At 46.1% G+C, this 18859-nt stretch overlaps 2 protein-coding genes across 3 annotated transcripts in view; one reads left to right on the top strand and one right to left on the bottom strand.

The window, feature by feature from the left end:
- The window catches only part of TRIM55 (tripartite motif containing 55), a gene marked incomplete at its 5' end in the record, with an annotated part of 35956 nt that extends 19369 nt beyond the window's left edge, over positions 1-16587 (top strand). The window contains 2 exons of one of the 2 annotated variants that reach the window (XM_079533245.1): positions 210-485; positions 16258-16587. In XM_079533245.1, coding sequence (XP_079389371.1) covers positions 210-485; positions 16258-16377 — 396 coding nt within the window. In that variant the 3' untranslated portion in view covers positions 16378-16587. The remainder of the gene's footprint in view (positions 1-209; positions 486-16257) is intronic. The other variant, XM_079533244.1, reaches the window with a different exon arrangement.
- A 1284-nt stretch (positions 16588-17871) lies between these two features.
- On the bottom strand, positions 17872-18372 carry CRH (corticotropin releasing hormone; the record flags this gene model as incomplete). The annotated part of the gene is made up of 1 exon (XM_079533707.1): positions 17872-18372. The coding sequence occupies one exon, from the start codon at positions 18370-18372 to the stop codon at positions 17872-17874; it is 501 nt and encodes a 166-aa protein (XP_079389833.1).
- Between the last annotated feature and the right edge of the window lie 487 nt (positions 18373-18859).

Below are 18859 nucleotides of genomic sequence, written 5' to 3'. Positions count from 1 at the left end.
TAGCTTTTGGTAACTTCTTTGCCATATCTGTGTTATTCAAACTCTGGTTGCTTTTGCTTCATTTGATTGCAATTCTTCGAGACCCTATATTAGGGCAAATGTTTTCCTTGCAGAAAGGTATAACAAACAGGGCATGCAGAGAAACCTTGGCTACGGCAGGAAGGTAACATGGTGCACTCTGCTTCTTCTTTTTATCTGTCCTGCTTAAGGATGAGGTTGTGACACCAAGTGGTTCTCAACAGACTGCAGAGTCTGACAGTCAAGTGCCACCTGCGGCAGAAACCATCGATCCCTTGTTTTACCCTAGCTGGTATAAGGCTCAGCCACGGCCAGCAAGCAGCCCAAGCTCAGCCCCAGAGAGTGGGCTGGGGAAAGTTTCTCCGGAAACGAGTGCAAAGAAGGCAGAAGCCTCTGAAGTGCCAGCAGTGGAGGAGAGCACACCAGGGAGTGGTAAGGAAAGTAATGCCACTGCGGAGACATCCAAGGTCAGTGCCACCGAGGTCAGCCCAGAGGGTTGTGATGCGCCGCAAGGCGGGAGCGGCAGCTGCTAAGGAAAACCTGACCTCATTTTCTTCTGCATGTTAAGAATAATCAGAGAAATATGGAAATGGCCCAAATGGTCATTTTGGCCAATCCCCTGGATTTGCAGATGATTGGAAGATATGACAGGCTGTTTGTCAGCTGCAGAGCAGCATGCCAGCAGTTGTTTGTGCTTAGCTGCCAATGGACCTAATCGGAGTGGCTTATGCACGTGCTGCCAGAAGGGCCATGATGCCTCTGCCCATAGGTGCTTGCATGTGTTAGTAGCTGACAAATCTCATGCACAGGATTATTGTTGTCACCTGTTGGAAGCCTATGTACATCTTGTGTACACCAGTGGCTAAGCAGCTGTGGCTTGGCTTTGCCTTTTGCAGCTTGGTGGCTGCAGGTGGGGTGTACAGCTTTTCCCTGCAAACATGAAGCCATGCAAACACTCAGTGCCTTTTTGTGTGCTTGATTGGCTCTCAGTAGGCTGTATGATTTACTGTGTTCAGGTCTGTTGCAGGGGGTTTCCCCTGTGAGTTCTTGTGACTTGATTAAAGGAAAGCATGATGGTAATATATTCCAGTTCTGTGTTGGACTGCCAGCAGCATGATGAGATAACAGAGATTAATGTGTTGAGCTATGAGAGGTTGTTTCCCTTAAAAGAACAATATTAGAGTGGGGATAACCTGAATTTGAATATTATTTCTTCTGCATTTGTGTGTAAACTTCAAATGAGTCAAAGACTCAAGAACCAGAGCTGAGGGGGCTGCATGGGAAGCATTTGCATATCACACCTGCTCCTGCTCTAGTGAGATGACCAGCCCATCAGCAGCACGCTAAATCAGACCGTCCCAGTTTGCAGAAGTCAGACTCAAGCTGTATGGTTTAACAGAGACATTACCTGCACGTATGTGATGATAGGAGAGTATGTGTGTGCATGCAGAAAAGCACAAGCGGGCAGTACATACTTCAGTGCTGTTTCATTAGATGTTAGAGTTGGCCACTCAGCATACATGAACAGCCCTAAGATAACAAACCATCATGAGGTGAGCAAAAAGTTAGGAGAACTCTGTTGGCTGAAAGCTTTCTGTGGTGACACTTGAATTTGGTGGAAGCATTGTCAGTGACTTTGGTTGTAGCAAGAGCAAAAACTGACCTACAAATTCCAGCTATTTTTCAAAGTCAGGTTTTGATATATAAAAAATATACATTTAAAAATCATCAAATCACAATGACCTTATCTTCTTAAGTATATTCCAAATGATCTGGCAAAATTTGCTGGCGCTGTTTCTTATTATCAGTTCCACAAATGAAAAGGATCACAAGCTTCAGCAGAGGCAGGTGAAGTCTTTACTGGATAATTACCCAGAGGGTTGGCTGACTCTGGTATGCTTCTTTGGGTCCAGATTTACCAGCTGGAAGTAAAAGAACAAAACCAGTGCTTGGTGTGGCCAGCCTTCTGGAAAAGGGCTGCTGTGGCTTTCGTTCACGTGCAGCAGCAGTGCAGTACCCAGCTTCACTCATGGCCAAGTACAGGGTGTGAAAACAGGCAGGTGGAAAGTTGCCAGTGCCTGTGGCTGTGCAGATTTGTGGGTGCTGTCCCTTGATATTTTCTCGGATCGTGAGTGACACTGACATTTGGGGAGGAGAAGAATGCTGAGAAGAATAGTGCGTGGTTCTGGGAACAGTGGAAGAACTGAAGAGGGGATTGTCCCTGGGCTGGAGGCAGGGGAAGGAATGGGAAAGCAGAGGGAGCAGGAGGGTGCAGAGTGTTCTGAGGAATAGAAAGACTGAAGTGAGCAAGCTAAGCTGGTAGCAGGGTGATACCATGGCCAGAGTCATGAATCTGAGCTGGATTGTGCATCACAAGCAAAATGGCCACTGTCCCATGTCAGTCGTCATTTTCTAGTGAACGTTCACTTTGTTTCCTTTCTGCATGTGACTTGCACAACCAACTCTCAAACTGTATTACTGAATAAGTATTATTTACTTATTTACTGCCCTGGTTGATGTTTCCTATGCCACTGTTTTTACCCCCTTACTCCAATTAAAGAGTGTTAAAGAAAAATGCTTAATGGTAAAGACAAGTTCGTGTTATGACAACACTGGTGAAGCATTCTTCTTATTTTCTCACAGGAGTTAGCATTCTGCATATCACTTTTGGCATTTCTTATCATACTACACCATCTTTGGAATCTGATTCAGTACATTTGTTCTTTAATGGGTAGGAAATATTTCATTTTACCGTTAACTAACAGTTCAAATAGTGTCTCTGGTGATGTTCCTCTATGGACTTAAAGGAAGTTTTCCCTTTTTTTTCCCCATCTGAAAACATCATGCTACTTCATAATTCAAACTGCCTAAAACATTTCTTCCTCGCACCTTCCAAATGCCACCCTTCAGCTTACTCCTGCATGGTTGAACATTGCATCTCCCTGGTTCACAACAGAAAGAGAAATGTACGTCCTCAGGTTTGTGAGCTTGTATTTCAATTGCTGTTCAGCTGACCAGCAGGATGGACACCCTGAAGTTTGACAGGAGATGTGCAGAGCCAAGCTCATTAAATCTAACAAATGGGGAAGTAAAACATCAGGAAAGAGAAAAAGCTGAATAATTCTGCTGCTGGTACTCGCACTGTGAGCAATCTGTCCCCTCCAGGCAGCAGAGCCCAGGCTGTCCCCTTGGAGCACTGCTGTGGGGACCTCATGCTACAGCCCACACAGTATACCTTGCAGGGGGGGACTCCTTGTCAGTTCTTTTTTTTCTACCAAAAAGCATCCAAAGCCACCTCTCCCATGTTCCTAGGCACACAGGAGGCCTCACTCGAAGGAAGGGAAGACTTGGGCCTGCACTGCTGCATGGCAGCAGGCAACAGCACCACTCAGTCTCACCAGACACACTAGATGGGACTGCTGCCCTGCTGCACAGACACCTATGGCTGTGTGTGTGCTTTTAAATATCTGTGCTTTAATAACTGATACCTTGGATAGGAGCTTAAGGGATAAAATTTGTACTCCCAGGTTTTCAGCCAACATGTCAAGGCTGGATGTTGCTCTGGGCAGCCTGGTTTAGCGGTTGGTGATCTTGCCTACGGCAGGGAGGTTAAAACTTGATGATCTTTGAGGTCCTTTTCAACCCAGACCATCCTATGATTCTATCATTCTGTCATTCTATCGTTCTGTGATTTATGTCATAAATAGAGGAGCTGATTCCAAAACACGGGCAGACTATGAATACTCTGACTCCTCTTCCTTTTTTTTTTCCCAAGAAGATCTAAACTAAGGAGTCCGTTATATATTGAGGCACAGCATGATTAGTACTTTTTTTTTTTTTTTTTCTTTCTGTAGGAAAAGCCTTTTTCCCTTAGATTGCAGTAATTAGAGATGAAATACCTACAAGACCAAGGACTAGGAACTTCACCTGGCAGTGAAGTTGTCCTGAATACAATGAATATAAACTGAACCTTAACTATTCCATAACTTCTTCTGGAGTAACTCCTCTCTCAGAGACAGTGTCCATGGTTTAGTTTTTCCAGCTCCAAATTCCACCCTCCTTAGGTAAGCTGTGTATTTATATTCTATTTCTGAAGTGATACGACTGATCTGCAGAGAATTCTGAGTTGCCACTCATGCATTCAATCTTATTTACTGAAGATGAAAGACATCTAACACAAAGCAATAGTAGTTAGCTTTGAGTGTTCATTCTAATGGCAGAAAAATGCAGTTTTGGTCTATTATTTAATACAAAAATGATGGTTTTCCATGCTCATTTTCTGTAATTCACTTTAAGCACTGTACACTATAACAATATGGTACGGTGCCTCTACGAGAAATGTTAGATTTCTGTTCAGATTCTACATGCAAAGATTCTGGCACTGTGACTGAAGTCCATCTCTTCTAAAAATAAAGGAAAAAAAGAGGAGGGGAAAAATAATGTATCATCTATGCTTTATCTGCATAAGTTATGTAAAAAGATACTCTGTCTGGTGGTAATTTGAATTTGAAAAGCATCGGACACTGTGAATCTCAATTAAATTTACGGAGCATCGTTTAATTTTCATTTATTTGTGTTTAGTTTTGAAAATTTGTTATATTATTACAAGAGGACACAGAGCTTGTTTGTACTCCCGGGGAATCAGGCATGCAAACAGCATTATGCTCTTTTTTTTCCTTTCTCTTTCTTTTTTAATTCAAAATACCTTTTGAAATTAAAATAGACCAGTGTAGAAAGCTCTCATTTCTACCATTTGAGACCTCTTTCTGTGAGTCTCTGGTGACAGCTTTATGATTTATTTAATCATGAAATAGAAAGGAGGTGAGGGAGAAAGACATTTTGGTCTCAGACTCTATTTGCATCAAAATGATCTGCTTCCCCAAGTGCAGTGAGGTGGCTGTTCAGACGGGTTATGTGCCTTTATCTGTCGTGCAGAGTATCGGGTCCCTGCCCTTTTCATTTTTGTGTGATAAGCCCCTGAAAGCCAAATAACAAAACTACTGGAAATAAAAATGCTAATGACATTTTATGATGATGATAATAATAATAGTAATATAAATCTGCAGGACTATCCTAATAGCAACATATACTTTATTTCCAGGCTATTTCAACAGAATGCCCTAATAGGGTTTTCCATGTTTTTCAACAGCAAGAAGCCAGATCCTCACAAATTTCTTTATTTAAGTGCACTTTGCTGTGAGAGATGACATTGCTGACTGTTCCCCCATAGCACAGGAGGGCTTGGGACAGAGGAGCAGAGGGTGCAGCCCGCAGGTGGTTGGCTTATTGGGTCTGAGGAGGGGCAGCATGAGGTGATTCAGGGTGAAAGATATAGAAACCTCAGCCTTACAGAGACACTTCCCACTCCAGGGAGTGAAAAGTTAGGGGCATAGTCACCGTGGGCTGCTCCTGCAGCTAATGGAGAAAGAGAGGTATTGCCAGTGAGAGGCATCTCGCTAAGAACAGCCGCTGTGCACTTGGCACCCTCTTCACATCCATCAGCTGAGATGGAGGTGACTGTGCTTCTAACCCAGGTGTCTCTGCTCAGCGTTTGATGTTAGGGGGATGTTTTGAAGCAAATCCGAGCCACTGCAGTGACAGACAGGAGTGAAAGATTGGAAGACGGGGTGGGAACAGATCCACGCGCTGCCTTGCCTCTGTGGGGAGTCATGTGTTAGGGAGGATGACACAGGCATTAACAAGCAGACCATTCGGTGCACAGGAGACTGAGATCTTAGAGTCCAAAACAAAAACAAGGAAGTTTAGAATGGTGTGTGTGACAGGTAACAGAGGGAGGTGAAGCTAGCCTTTACTGAATCTTAAATCGTCTTCTTGTCTTCAGTCTGAGAAAACAGGCAGAGTGGAATAGAGAGAAAAGTGCACATGTTGTGCGTTAGACTTAAGAAACTCCAACAGCTTGACGTTTCAGGACTCAGATGTGTGCTTTGTGTTCATTATACCTGGAGGATGCTACCAGTGGCATGCAGGTGTGGAGAACTGTGTGTCTTTTATAAACACCTGTGGCACCTAGCTGCTGGACTGGTACACGTGGAGGGGATAGGGGCCTTCAGTCTCTCAAAAATCTGACTTCCAGATACGTATTGAGTCATCCTTAGCAGTTCCTTTGGTTTCTAGGAGCCCTCAGTATCAGACTCTTCTACAAATGCAAATGCTCAATACAGTGATGTAAGCCCGTCTTGCTGCCTAGTTTTAGGCAACCAAACTTGAAAAGCTGGCCCTAAGTTCTGCCCTTCAGTTAATTTGTGCAGACCTCTGATAGCTGGAGAAAGCCTTGCACAGAAGAGCTCTTTCCAGGAATGTATAATCCTGAAATTGGCTTCACATTCAGAACCACTCTGTTCCTCAGTCTATAACAGAGGAATCCCAACATCAGCAATGGTGGGGTATTGTATAACAAAACCTTCTTGTGTTATCACTGAAAGAAGGCAGCTCAAATTATTTTGGTCTGGTTAAAATACAGAGGGTAATTGATAGAAAAATAACGAAGAGTTTGTTCTTTTTCCCTAATCATTTTCTTTTGTAGGCCACATCTCTCATGTAGTGACATCATGTAAATTTGTGAGAGTTTATAAAAGCCCTGTGTTCACCTGGGTCTGTGATTATCTAGTCTATTTCACCTCAGAGGAAGTACTGGACCCCATATTCTGTTGCTCAAAACCCCCATCAAGAGAAATGCCTATCTGTTGCACCGGAGGACTCAGGCACACACATCCAGTTTGAAAGGAAATGCAAGTTAATCATCCACAAACAATATTATAATCTAATTTCCCTTTGCTGCCAGTACAGTACAGTGCTTTAATTCCACGAGGATATAAAATACAATCAGGACTGAGCTGTTTGGGAGGAGAAATACTAATAGAGTGGCCTATGTTAATCTTGTTTTATTAGTTTTAAAATTTTCTATTACTTGCTTGCAACCTTCTGCCATCTGCCAAAATTACCACAGGGACAGTTCTCTCTGTATTCATGTATTGTAGCTCTCTTTGCCCTGCTGCTGAATGCTTCAATTTCAGCAGGTGATCCTTCATATATTTTTCCAGAGACAGCTTCAAATCACATGTCAGAGGGTCAGTATTTAGCTAAGTTTTAGCCAATTGGTTGTCATGTCACTATGAAGACAATACGGACAAAATAAGATCATTTAAAATCAAAATGCACACTGTGTTCATTGCTCGTGTGCCTCTATTTCTCCATCACTCTGTAAAAGGTACAGGTACCGATTTTAGTGGGGCGCTGCTCTGGGATGACTGCACAGATGCTGGTGATACACAAATAATTGTTTCATTTCTACAAATTCGATCTTGCTTATCTGCTCAGGTAAGCGAGCTGAGACACCTCTAAAGCCAACAGCTCCCACAGAGGGGATGGCTTTCTTTAGAGGCCAGATTTTGGAGGAACGATACTTCTCCAACACAGCCATCCCACAGTGTATCACAGAGCAGGATGAGGAGCGGGTGTCAGCAGCAGAGACTGCTCCAAGGATAATATGCTCCCTTGAACAATTGTACTGAGCGCTATTGAAAGGTCTGGAGATACAGAGAGCAAAATTTGATTTGATATTTACCACCTAGCTCTGGGTATGCCTGAAGCATATCTTTCCGCAAGAAAAAACCTGGATGGTTTTCTGCCATGCCTGTAGACTTAAAATATCTGCCCGATTTGACTGAAAGAAAAATGGGTCATCTATCCTCAGTGAAGCTGAGCCTTTTGCAGAAGACCCATGAACCAGTTAGCCTACAAGCCCCAGCTGAATTCTGTTTGAAGCTTCATCCTAAGTGCCTCTTAAATTTCACTTCGAGAAAAAAGTTTTCAGCCTGTGCTGAAATACAGGGCAGACACTATATGCAAAAACCACTGTTAACATTCCAAAAAAAAAATCCACCTCTGCTTCTCTGTAACTTGAAGTACTGAGATGGGACTCAGGTACAACGCTCAGGTCTGAGTCTGCTATTTAGTTGGTGGCACATTCTGCCTGTACATTTCCATTTTGCATCTTGATTTTGTGCTTAAGGTGAGGTGGTTTTTTTTTTTTCCCTTTTGTTTAGTGGACACACACAGAGAAAATCAGGAAAGTCTTGATTGCTCTTCTTTTAACACCTCTTTCCCTCACTTCTGAGAATTATCTGAGTGATTCAGAGGCAGCGGTGATGAGTCGTGAGGGCGATGCATTAAGGCCAGCTTTCAGACAACAGTTTCTCATAATTAATATGAGTGGCAAATATTTCACCTGAAGTTTTACCTTGAAGAGTCCGGCCTGCAATTTGTCTGGTGAGTCATAGGTACCATCTGATTTATGTATATTTCATTTTTCACTCCATTACTAGCAATAGGATTCAACAATGACAGCACGGACAGAGTTATTTCTCCTGTTGAAATTAATACAAAGCCAGGCTCACCTAGATGTTGTCTTTCAGCAACTACCTCATTTAAATACTGAATTCTGCCTCCATTAAGCCTCTTCCCCAAAGCATTGCTCACTCTGTTCATGAAGACATTTTGAAAAGAAAATAGAATGTGAACAAAAGGTATTTCTTAATCATCCTACATCGTATTATGGGAGATATATGTCTCAACAACACAAGCCATCTGTTTGTACAGTGTTTGGTTAGTTGTCATCCCGTTACCCTGAGACACTTCAGACTTTCATTGCAGCTGTGATCTGAGCCACTTAAAGTAGTGGCTGTTGTTTCTGAACCCTTGGAGATGGACCAATATTTAAATAGCAATCTATCCAACTAGCCGTACTGAAAGTCCCACTAGCAGTAATTAGTAGTTAATTAGGGCTGGGCCCTTGTGTTTGAATATCCTGCCCTGCTACTTCCAGGCTTTTCTGGATGCAGGACAGGGAGGGACTGGAGCATTTGATGTGGAGATGCAGGTTGGATGGCTGTGTGTGCATCCAGAAGGAGGCAGAAAAAAGGAAAGGGTCAGATCACACACAGCAGTGATTCAGTCTTAGATCCCTTTTCTGGTGGTTTATACTCCTGACACCTTTACAGTAATCTTCAGGTCGTTAGGTAAGAGGCCAGTGACTAATTCAGACAACCTGCTATCCCAGATTTCCATCCAATGGAGATAGATCGGTGCCGTGATATCCAAATCATGCTCCAGATGTCCCACATAGATGTAACACCCACTTCTCCTTTCACTGAACCGAGGATGAGGATCTCACAGCCCTGGAGAATAAGTGATCTGAGTTTCTTATTGTTCTGTTTCATTTAGAGAGCACCCTATAAAATCTGCCTGAACCTATCTCAGCTACCAAAGGTGGTGACTGATACATAGCCCATCTCTTCAAGCACTCCTGACTCAGCACTTCTGTACACAGAAGTGACTATTTTTCATGATGACACACTTGCTCTATTACAAAATGCCTTACTGAGGAAAGGTGGCTTTTGTTTCCTCCATCACTAATGGGAACATTTTCAATGTCTGGCACCAGATTTACTTTTTCAAATGCCCTCATTTTTACATTTGCATGCAATTTTATAACTTCATCTCATAAAATAAATAGACTTTTTTTTTTTTTTAATGAAATTGGTGCTCAGATGCAGGTCATTTTGAAGCTTGGCGCTGGTGACTGTTGTCTGTGGTCTGTACACCAATAATAACTGGGTCAATAACTGAGATAGAATCTGCTGTGCCGTAGGCTTTCTGTGTGTGTTGCACAGTGGCATCAGATGGTGGCAACCTCTTGCTTCAGCCGATGTTCTAGCTTTTCTTCCCGCATATCCATCAGTGTAATTCTCTCAGAGAATGTGTGCTGTGTCCACAGCTCACATATGCCACCACAACATGCTTACAACAACCCAACAGAGTCCATTGCTCATGATGCGAGCATAAGCAGTACTTAAATCTCCAGAGCCTGGTATGTGTCCACACCTCGCTGCCATTCTGGCTCTGTTATCTGATCCAGTGAATGGAGCTCTGGAGTGAGTCACTGTCTGAACTGGCACTGTGTCTCATCCATTGGCTTTACAAAAAATGCTATTTGCAGAGGAGGAAAAAGTTTTAATTTATAACACTCCATGTTACAAAGGAAAGATGGTATAGCAGAGACAAACGGGACGTTAAACCACTGCTAGATTTGCTCCTTCTCACTGAAAGTTAAGAGTGAAGTTTCTCTAACATGGAATAATGGGTTACTATCATAGAGAAGCTGTTTAAAGGCCTTTAGTTCACATTTAATTTGTTGATCTGAAATCACATCTACTTACGGAATGAAGAAGAATTAGAAGGAAGAGGTGAGAGGTGGTAGCCATGAGCAGCTTTCTGGCAATGATGTCCACTTATTCCTGCAGCCTCTCAGGATGGTTCTTCCTTTGCTAGACTTGTCCAGCAGGACCGGAAGTGCAGAAGAAATTAGAAATGATAGTTGGTTCACTGATCAGGAGATCCTCAAGGACTTCAATGTCAGAGGAGCAAAGAATGATGGGTGGATAAATCCAGAAAATACACATCTGATCATGTTCATATTCACGTTTGTAAGACTCCTCCCACCTTGAATTTCCTTCATTTTCCTTGATACTGCTGCAGCAATGGGTGAAACATAAGAAGTGTGTCTTATTTGTTGTTTTCTTTTTCTTTTTGAGTCATGAAAAAGATCTCTTAGAGAGCAAATTTGCCTGTCCCAAGTGCCAGCTAGAAGTCAAGCAGCCTCTTACTCATTCTCTAAAACTGCTTCCAGCACTGGTTCTGGAACTTGGTATTGCATGAGAGATGTGCATATCCTACACCAACATAAGCTAAGTAGTCTGTTTCCCTCTGAACCACATCTAGTCCCTTTAAGGTCATTATGCAGGAGACCTTGTGGCAGGCAGTAGCCACACAATGTTAATTGCAATATAATGAAAATCTATTAAAGTAAGGCATTTGCCTTACTTCACTTTCACCCAATAAACTTTTAAAATTCATTGCCAACCACTATTATGAAAGTGACATAGCTAGTACTGTGATTGATGGAGTTTGTCTATGCTTATTATTTGGTCTGCCACCATGTGTGTTTTTGTGACAGATAATCGTAGCAATTATTTCACAGAATATTCCATTGGTTCCCACTAAGAAAAAGAAAAGATCCATACAGAGGAAGCCACTCCTTAGCTTGAAAGAGAATTGCTGTGATATGTGTGACAGCTGCCAGGTGTTTTGCTGAAAGAGCTAGACTGCATAAAAATTTGAAAACAAAATGCTTGAACTAAAGTTTAAACTATTTAAAAATAACCTGTTGTGCTCCCTTTGTTTCCGCTGCCTGGAAGTGTTGAGTGCCAAAAGAGTAACACTTGACATTTGAGGCAGACAAACATAGCCTACAGATTCTGTGATGGCTTTGCGACCAGCTAGAATGTTTTAATCATGCCTGTTCTTGTCAACACTGGAAGCTGCTTCTAAACAAGCAAGCGAAAATAAGGGAATTCACTTTTAATTTCTCGCTCCTTTTCTGAGGTTAGAGGCTCCATAGAAGCAAAAAAAATCTTGTAGTTTCACTGTTTTTCTCTCCAAGACCCACATTTTCTTACAAATTCACATTCTTGCTATCATGCTGGGTCAAAATTAGGCAGCAAAGGCATTGCATAGCTCACATGCCTCTAAGGGTGAAGGTCTGTTTTTTTTCTGGCAGCAAAGGTGGTTCAGGAGTTTCTTGCCAAGTGGCCCTGCTTCTTATTCCTGCCTAGATGCCACCACTTGCATGGCAGCTGTGCTGATGCAGCTGGTTTTTTTGGGCTGTGTTGGAATTTAATCAAATGGTCCAGGTTAAATATATCACTCTTCACCTCAAAAACAACAAAAAAATTGATGTCATTCCAGTGACATTCCCATTCTTAGCACAGCCTTGCAAACAGCTGCAGTGGTGCAAATGGACAGTGAGCCAGGGAGGGAAAGCCGGAAGAGGTGGATGGGGAGCCAAGGGGCACGACCTTCTTTAGTTATTGCTGTTGCTCCAGCAAATACTCATATAGCTGTCCAAGAGGACTATTTGTAACCAACTAGTGTATCCACCTACATAGCTGTAAGAAGAAATCAGAAATATACTCGCAAAGCCTTCAATCAGTACAAAATGAAGGACCATATTTGCTCAAAAATGCGAGAAGGTAATTTTGGCTTTGCAGAATTGTCTTTGCTGTTCTCCTATGACCAGCACAAAGCCAGCAATTATTTTTTTGTTTTCTTGCTAATTACACAGAATTCTGATCATTTAGCCACGTTCAAGCTAGATGAAATGTAACTGTGGGGGATCTACAGCCCTGGAGGAGGAAACAGCTATTTCAGCCTTCATTTCTTTCACATCTCCTTGCAAGATGGTGTGACGCAACCTCCAAGAGGTTCATTATAAAATATACTTTATCAGAAGTCATCAAAAAATAAGTTAAAAAGATTGTTAAAACAAAAATAAAATTGAAAGAGACTATGAATACCTTTCACGTTTCCTCCCCACTTCCTATGTATAGGAAGTTGATCTTGTAGAAAGTAATGGTGCCATCAAATTTTGCAGCTCTTCTCTTAAGAGTTTTCTGATAAACTGAGGTAATTATTACACCTTCCCTGTGTAATTATTTAAAAGCCAAATCTCATCTAATCTGGTCACGAAGAACATCTCTAGAGCCAGGAGAGAAAAAGAGGCACCTTCAGAGGGCAATCCACCCTCTGAAGACACCTCTTTTAGGACAGCGCAAATCACCCTCCAGTGGTTCCTTTGCCACTGAGGGAAGGAATACAGTTTGCCTGACTGAGTATCCCACCGTTGGATGGCTAGAGTTCGCTAACATGGGTCCCACCTACACCTAAAGGCTACAGAGATTAGTAGTGGCAGAGCAGAAAACAGCATGTGGGCTTCATTCCATTTTGAATTTCGGGAAGGCCTGGACTGCCTGTTTTTCCCCAGCAAAAACAGGATAACTGCTACAAGATAAACATGATGAATGAAAAGGTTGTGCAAAGCCAGCCCACTTGCCCTTCTTCCTTCCATGCCCTTCGCTAGAACCCTACGAAGATTTAGCTCGTGCTTCTGCTTAAGGAAGCAAATGCTGAAAGGTGCTGAATACCTGCAAGTTCGATACGACTCATCTGTTAAAACCCTGAGATCTTGTGCTGTTTGTTCAGGCACATCCCGGCCTGCCAGCTACTGAGGGGTGCTAAACGGATTTTCAGTGGGAGTTGCGGTTGCTCAGCACCTCCATAGAGCTGGCATGTAAGTCCTGCCTGGACTTCTCTGATGGGAAAAGCAGGTCCAGCCATCAGTCATATAGGGTGTGCTTCCCTCTGCTCTGTGAGCTGGCCTGGTGAAAATTCCTGGTGCTCATTAAAAGCATCATCTGATGTCACTCAACACCATGGGGGAAAATATACATCAAGGAGTAAGTATTCAGCGCTCTCTCAGCATTGGCCTAATGCGGTTCATGTCATCTGAGGGAAAGACTTCAGTTATTCCTTTTTACTGTTAGAGGCCCAAATCAAGGGCTGGGACTTGTAATTCTAGGTAGTGTGGAAAACAAGTCCTACCCATGAGATCGTCCCAACTCAGATCAAGTTCCAGTTCCTCACAGCCCTGAGCACACACTACCAAGCATTAAGTCCAAAATCCCAGGAAGACAAGTGGGCAGGGCTGGGACCTGTGTGACTCAGTGCACAAACAACACCAAAGTGTCACAGGTGTGAAAACACAAACCTAAAAGCCAGGGAATGGCCCCGCTGCCAGCTCTGTGCTGGCCTCACACCTGACCAGGCCTGCTGTTGGGTTGTTGCTCTTGGAAGGGCAGATGGAGGTGTTGCAGGCTGGCAGCCTGTTGAGCCCACTGAGGTGCGGGGAGAAGGCGTTCTTCATCCAGCCAGATCCGATGGGAACGTGCTGGGCTCTGGCAGTGTTGTGCTGACACAGGGAGATGTCATCTCCGTAGCATATGAAGGAGTCAACGCATGATGAAACATGGCCTTGTCAGTGGTGTAGACAAAGATTGTTTTGTTTGAAATGCAGCACCAGCAATGCTGGTTAGCGAGGTAATGCGGTCACCTTTCCCATCCAAGTCGTTATCTCTTCTGATGTGCTAGGTGCCATGCCTACCTAACATGAAGCTCATAGATCGTTCTTTGCTTCAACGTCGAGCTTGGTTTGGTGGGTATTTCTGGGTAATGGCTTAGCAGAATAGCAAGTGAAGGTGATAAGGAAAGCCCGTCCTGCACAAGAGGACAAATGCCAAGATACTGGGATGGTTTTAAGTTTAAGAAGTTTAGAAGAAATATATAAAATTGCAGAAGATGACTTGTTAGATTCCTGCCAGCCTTTGTAAGGTGAAAGCAATGAGGGGTCTGCCCCGTGCTTGCTCACATACACTGCTGAGGCTCAGTGTGCACAACTGCACAAGCAGTTTCAAAGCCACTTTTAGCCAGTCCAGGCACTCCAGTTGTCCTTCCAAAAATAAAAGGCAAAATTTTCAACACCACGGAGGACTAATAAACCACCCACGCTCCTGCATCTGCTGAGATGTAGGGAGTACAGAATCCCTTACATCTCTGAAAGTCTTGCCACGTATTCACTTCTGATATCTGGCTCTGTAATCTGGGCTGGAACGCTTCAGTTGAAAGGTTTGCACTCAGCACTTCCCGGTCTGAGAGTCACATCGGCACTCAGTCAGCTCTGGCCTTTCCAGCTGAGCATTGGCCCCACAGGCCCTACTCTGCACAATGCTTTGGCACAAGCCTGGGAAAACCCTTCTCACGACACTGCTGAACTCATTTCTGAGCCCTGTGTGTTGCTGTGAGTAGGAGAGTTGCCTTGCTTTGCAGATACAAATGTAAGCCAAAGATGAGTGAGTATTTAAAATATTAAAGCAAATTCTCAGATAGTTTTTCACTGGAACAAATAGGGCAATGCCAGCCTAGAGCACCTGAGGATCCAGGTCTAAAAAGGGAACTCAGAAATCTAATGAGACACAAATGAAGAAATAGGGAGCTGCATGTTCATCCCTCCATTCTGCTTTGTCTATTGGTGTCATGGCACTCAAGCAGGGAGTAACTGAATGAAGCTCAGCAGCCCACTGGCACATAACCACCGTCCCCTCACTGATTCCTGTGGCACACTTTAACATGAAGTACTTAAAAAATGCTACGCCAAACCATCATTCCATGCTTCAGTTCCTCTTAAGCACCTCTGCTTCCCTGTTTGTTCCTGGATATGTATCTTAGCATCGCTGCTTTGGTAACTTTTCCATTTTAGGATAGTATTATAGAAGATAACATCCTGTTAAAGGACACAACACTGCCATTTTCCCTCTCCTGAGTGATAACAAGCAGTTCTCAGAGATCAGCCTGAACTTCCCAGAGCAAGGAGAAACCCTGCACAGAGATTTGGGCAGTATTGACCCAAAGACCATAGAACTATTTGAATTTTAAGGATGTGCAATAATGTGCATCTACAGAAACAGAGCTAAGAAATCCTGTGTATTTTGTGCTAAATTATGTTTTTTGATGAAGACAGAAGGCATCCCTTAGCTGCCCAATCATCCATTTTTGTGTGTTTTACCTTTAATAGGATTTCTGGTTCTTCTCACAAAGCCAGTGTTCATTCTCTGCCAAAGAAATGTTTCTATATATTATAGTGACCTGTTAAAGATCCACCTACCTACCTTTAAAACATAATGACAATTCCTATGGTCAGCAGGCACAGCATATCATGTCCAGATTCCTTTTTTTTTTTTTTCTTTTCTTTCTTTTTTTTTTTTTTCCAGAAATGGGCTCCTTGGGCAAATAATGAGCAAAGTTTGTTCTGAGATCGTAGAATGGATTGTAGAACCAGAAGCTTACATTTTCTTTTCTTGGTCTGAGTGAAATTAAAGTGAATTAAATATTAAAAGACTTTAAAGAGAAACAAAAATCGAAGCAAACTGAAGGCAGATTTCTGAACAGTGATAGTGCCAAGTGGCAGTGCCCTGTGGTGATTTCTGGCTTAGCTCCAGGGATCACTGGGTCACAGGCAGTTGTCACCTTCATGCAGTGATATCCCAGAGGCCCAAATCTGGACGCAGCCCCTTGCATGGGCTCTGCTCATACAGTGTGGTCCTTCTTGGCATGATCTCCTCTGGCTTGTCAGCCTGCCCTCCTGAGGTTTCCACACTCCCCGCCTTTCTCCCCTTTCCCATTCCACTCTATCTTCCTGTGTGGTGTGAAATCGAGAGGGTTTTAACCCAATTTCTCTTGCCCACCTGCCAACCTCTCCTTCTTTTGCAGACTGCTTCTGAGCCATCCCCTGCGGGGCGAGCGGAAGCTGCTGTCGGGAGCAGCGAGCAGAGCACCGAGCCAACCCGACACATCTTCTCCTTCTCCTGGCTGAATTCCCTGACCGAATGAGGATCTGGAGGGGCCACCCGGGGTCAGCGCAGGAGCAGGCCCAGGAGGGGACACCTGAGCAGCGCATGCTCCCAGGAGCCCAAAACCTCCATCCACATCATACCCAGCCATGGAGACAGCAGTGTCCTAGAAGGGACGGGAACGTGGGGACAAATGGCTGTACTTCTCTATGTAGTCAGAGTGTTTTCCAATAATTTCTTGTTTCTGAGGGAAAAATGGCATCGCTACAGATGCAGGACAAGTACTCTTCACATTTTGTCATTCGTCTGCTTTTTGATGTGTCCCTGTGTGAGTGTAGCTGCTCCCCAGTTCCTCTGGCAGATGCTGCTGCAGTGCTCACCAGCAGCTCCCTGTGCCCAGTAACACTGGAGATACCTCTGCGGCACCCCCAAGAGAGAGATGATGTTTGTCACCTGCGGTCCCCAGGGCTTCCCATACTGGGGGAGGGAGAGGGAAACTGCCCCTGCTTCTTTCTCCCTTTGCATCTACTTTCCCGAAGGGCCTTGCTCACCGGGGCGGGGGGTGGGAGGGGGGGCACGGCAGGTGGGGTGGGGACAGGCAAACCCCATCAGCATGGGGCAGATGTTGGGGTTACAGCAGAAGTTGTAGGTGATTCTTCTGACAAAATTCCTGTCTTAAAAGGAGTGCTCCTAGCGCGCTGAAGGTAACAGAGTGCTTGAGGGAGACGGGAGGAACGCTCGGTACCAGAGCCGAGCCCTGAGCTGGGACTGTGGGCACGGGGCTGTGCGGGAGCGACCTCAGTGCGGGGCTCAGCCCCGATCGGTGCTTATTGCCTCCAGAAAACGCTCCTGCAGGGGAACTTCCGGGGGGATGAGGGCTGCGCAGAGCTTTGGGGCTGACAGAGAGCGGAGCGCTGCTGCCACTCGTATCGCCGTGTCCGTCCAGGAGGAGGATCGGCTCCGGGGTGGTGGTCCCGGTCGTGTCTCCGCGACCCTGGCAACCCGCAGCGAGCGGCGGAGCGGAGCGCAGTGCTGTGCCACCCCCGAGGGGGGCGGGCGGCCCACGGTGCCGGGCAAGAAAGCGTGTCCAGCCATCGTTCCTTTGCAGCTTTTATTAAAAATATAAATATTAAACATTCTCTTACACAACAAAATCGACCGAGCGCTGAAAAGATGTTTTATTGTGAAAATGTTGTACAGGGTATAAGTGGACTCGAAGTAGCGGACAGAGGTTCCCCTCCCGCCTCCCTCCCCGGCACGGCGCTCCCCGTGCTCCCCGCCGCCCCCGACCGTCCCTGCGGAGCCCTCTCGCTATGGGAAATGGAGAAATAAATAAGGGTCGGGGGGGGGGGCCCGGTGGCACCGCGCGTCCGCGCATGCTGAGGGGGGGCGGCGGCTCGGAGCGCGCCCTTCGGGGTTCGAAGCTCTATAAAAATAAAGAGATGACATCAGAGCAGCACTATGGTACGTCGGGCGGTGTGATGGCTCTGGTGCTGACCGCGGGGTCCCTTTGGCAAGGCGCGGGGGGGCCGCCTCACTTCCCGATGATTTCCATCAGTTTCCTGTTGCTGTGGGCTTGCTGCGCCAGCTGCTCGGCGCGGGCCATCTCCAGCACTTCCCGCAGCAGGTGGAAAGTCAGGTCCAGGGAGATGGGCGGCTCCTCGGAGCGCTTCTCTCTCTCCACTGCCTCCCCCGCTCCTTCGTCCCCCTCGGGGCTCCCCGACCGCTGCAGTTGCGCCGCGGCCGCCCGCAACAACTCGGCAGATGCTTCGGGCCGGAGGTGGCCGCCGGAGGAGGCGGAGAAAGGGCCGGCGGGGCGCTTGGTGAGGTGGCCCAGGCGCAGGAAGTACTCCTCTCCCATGCGGAGCAGGACGGGTAGAGTTTGCTGCTGCTGCTGCTGCTGCTGCGGGAAGAAATCGGGCTGCTGCAGAGCCCCGCGGGCGGCTCCCGGGCTCTTGCTGAGCGCTCGGCACTCGTGGCAGGGCAGCAGGGCGAGCAGCAGGATCCCCGCGCACACCAGCGGCTGGAGCTTCATGGTCGGGGCCGGACCTGCAGCGGGGCGAACGGGTGGGGGACACGCGCGGGTCACACGGCCGGGCTCGGGCGGGGGGCGCGCAGCGCGGCCGCTGTCCCGGTGCTGAAACGCGGCCCCGGCGCGCCCCGAGCCCCTCCGCGCCGCTCCGCGCCCCTCCGCGCCCGCCCGCCGCCACCCGGCCCGCCCGGCCCCCGCCGTCGGGGAGAGCGCGGCCCCGCTCCTACCTGGGGCGGCGGCGGCGGCAGGCGGCGGGGCTCGGCGGGTGCCCGGCGGTGCCCGGCGGTGCCCGGCTGTGCCCGGCGTCCTTCCTCTGGCTCTGCCTCGGAGCCTCCTCCCGGAGAACTTGAGATCAGATTTGGTCCTAATCAGAGCCGGGGCGCGGGATTTTTATAGCTTAGACCCTCTCCTGGAATCACGCAGAACTTGCCTAATAAGCTGACGCTCTCCTGACAGCCCGATTGCGTGCCCCGATCCACTGCTGAATAAA

Source organism: Tetrao urogallus (assembly GCF_951394365.1).
Source record: "Tetrao urogallus genome assembly, chromosome: 3".
Classification (NCBI taxonomy): Eukaryota; Metazoa; Chordata; class Aves; order Galliformes; family Phasianidae; genus Tetrao; species Tetrao urogallus.
Note: the sequence above shows the minus strand (reverse complement) of the source record. Positions and strands in the feature narration are given on the sequence as shown.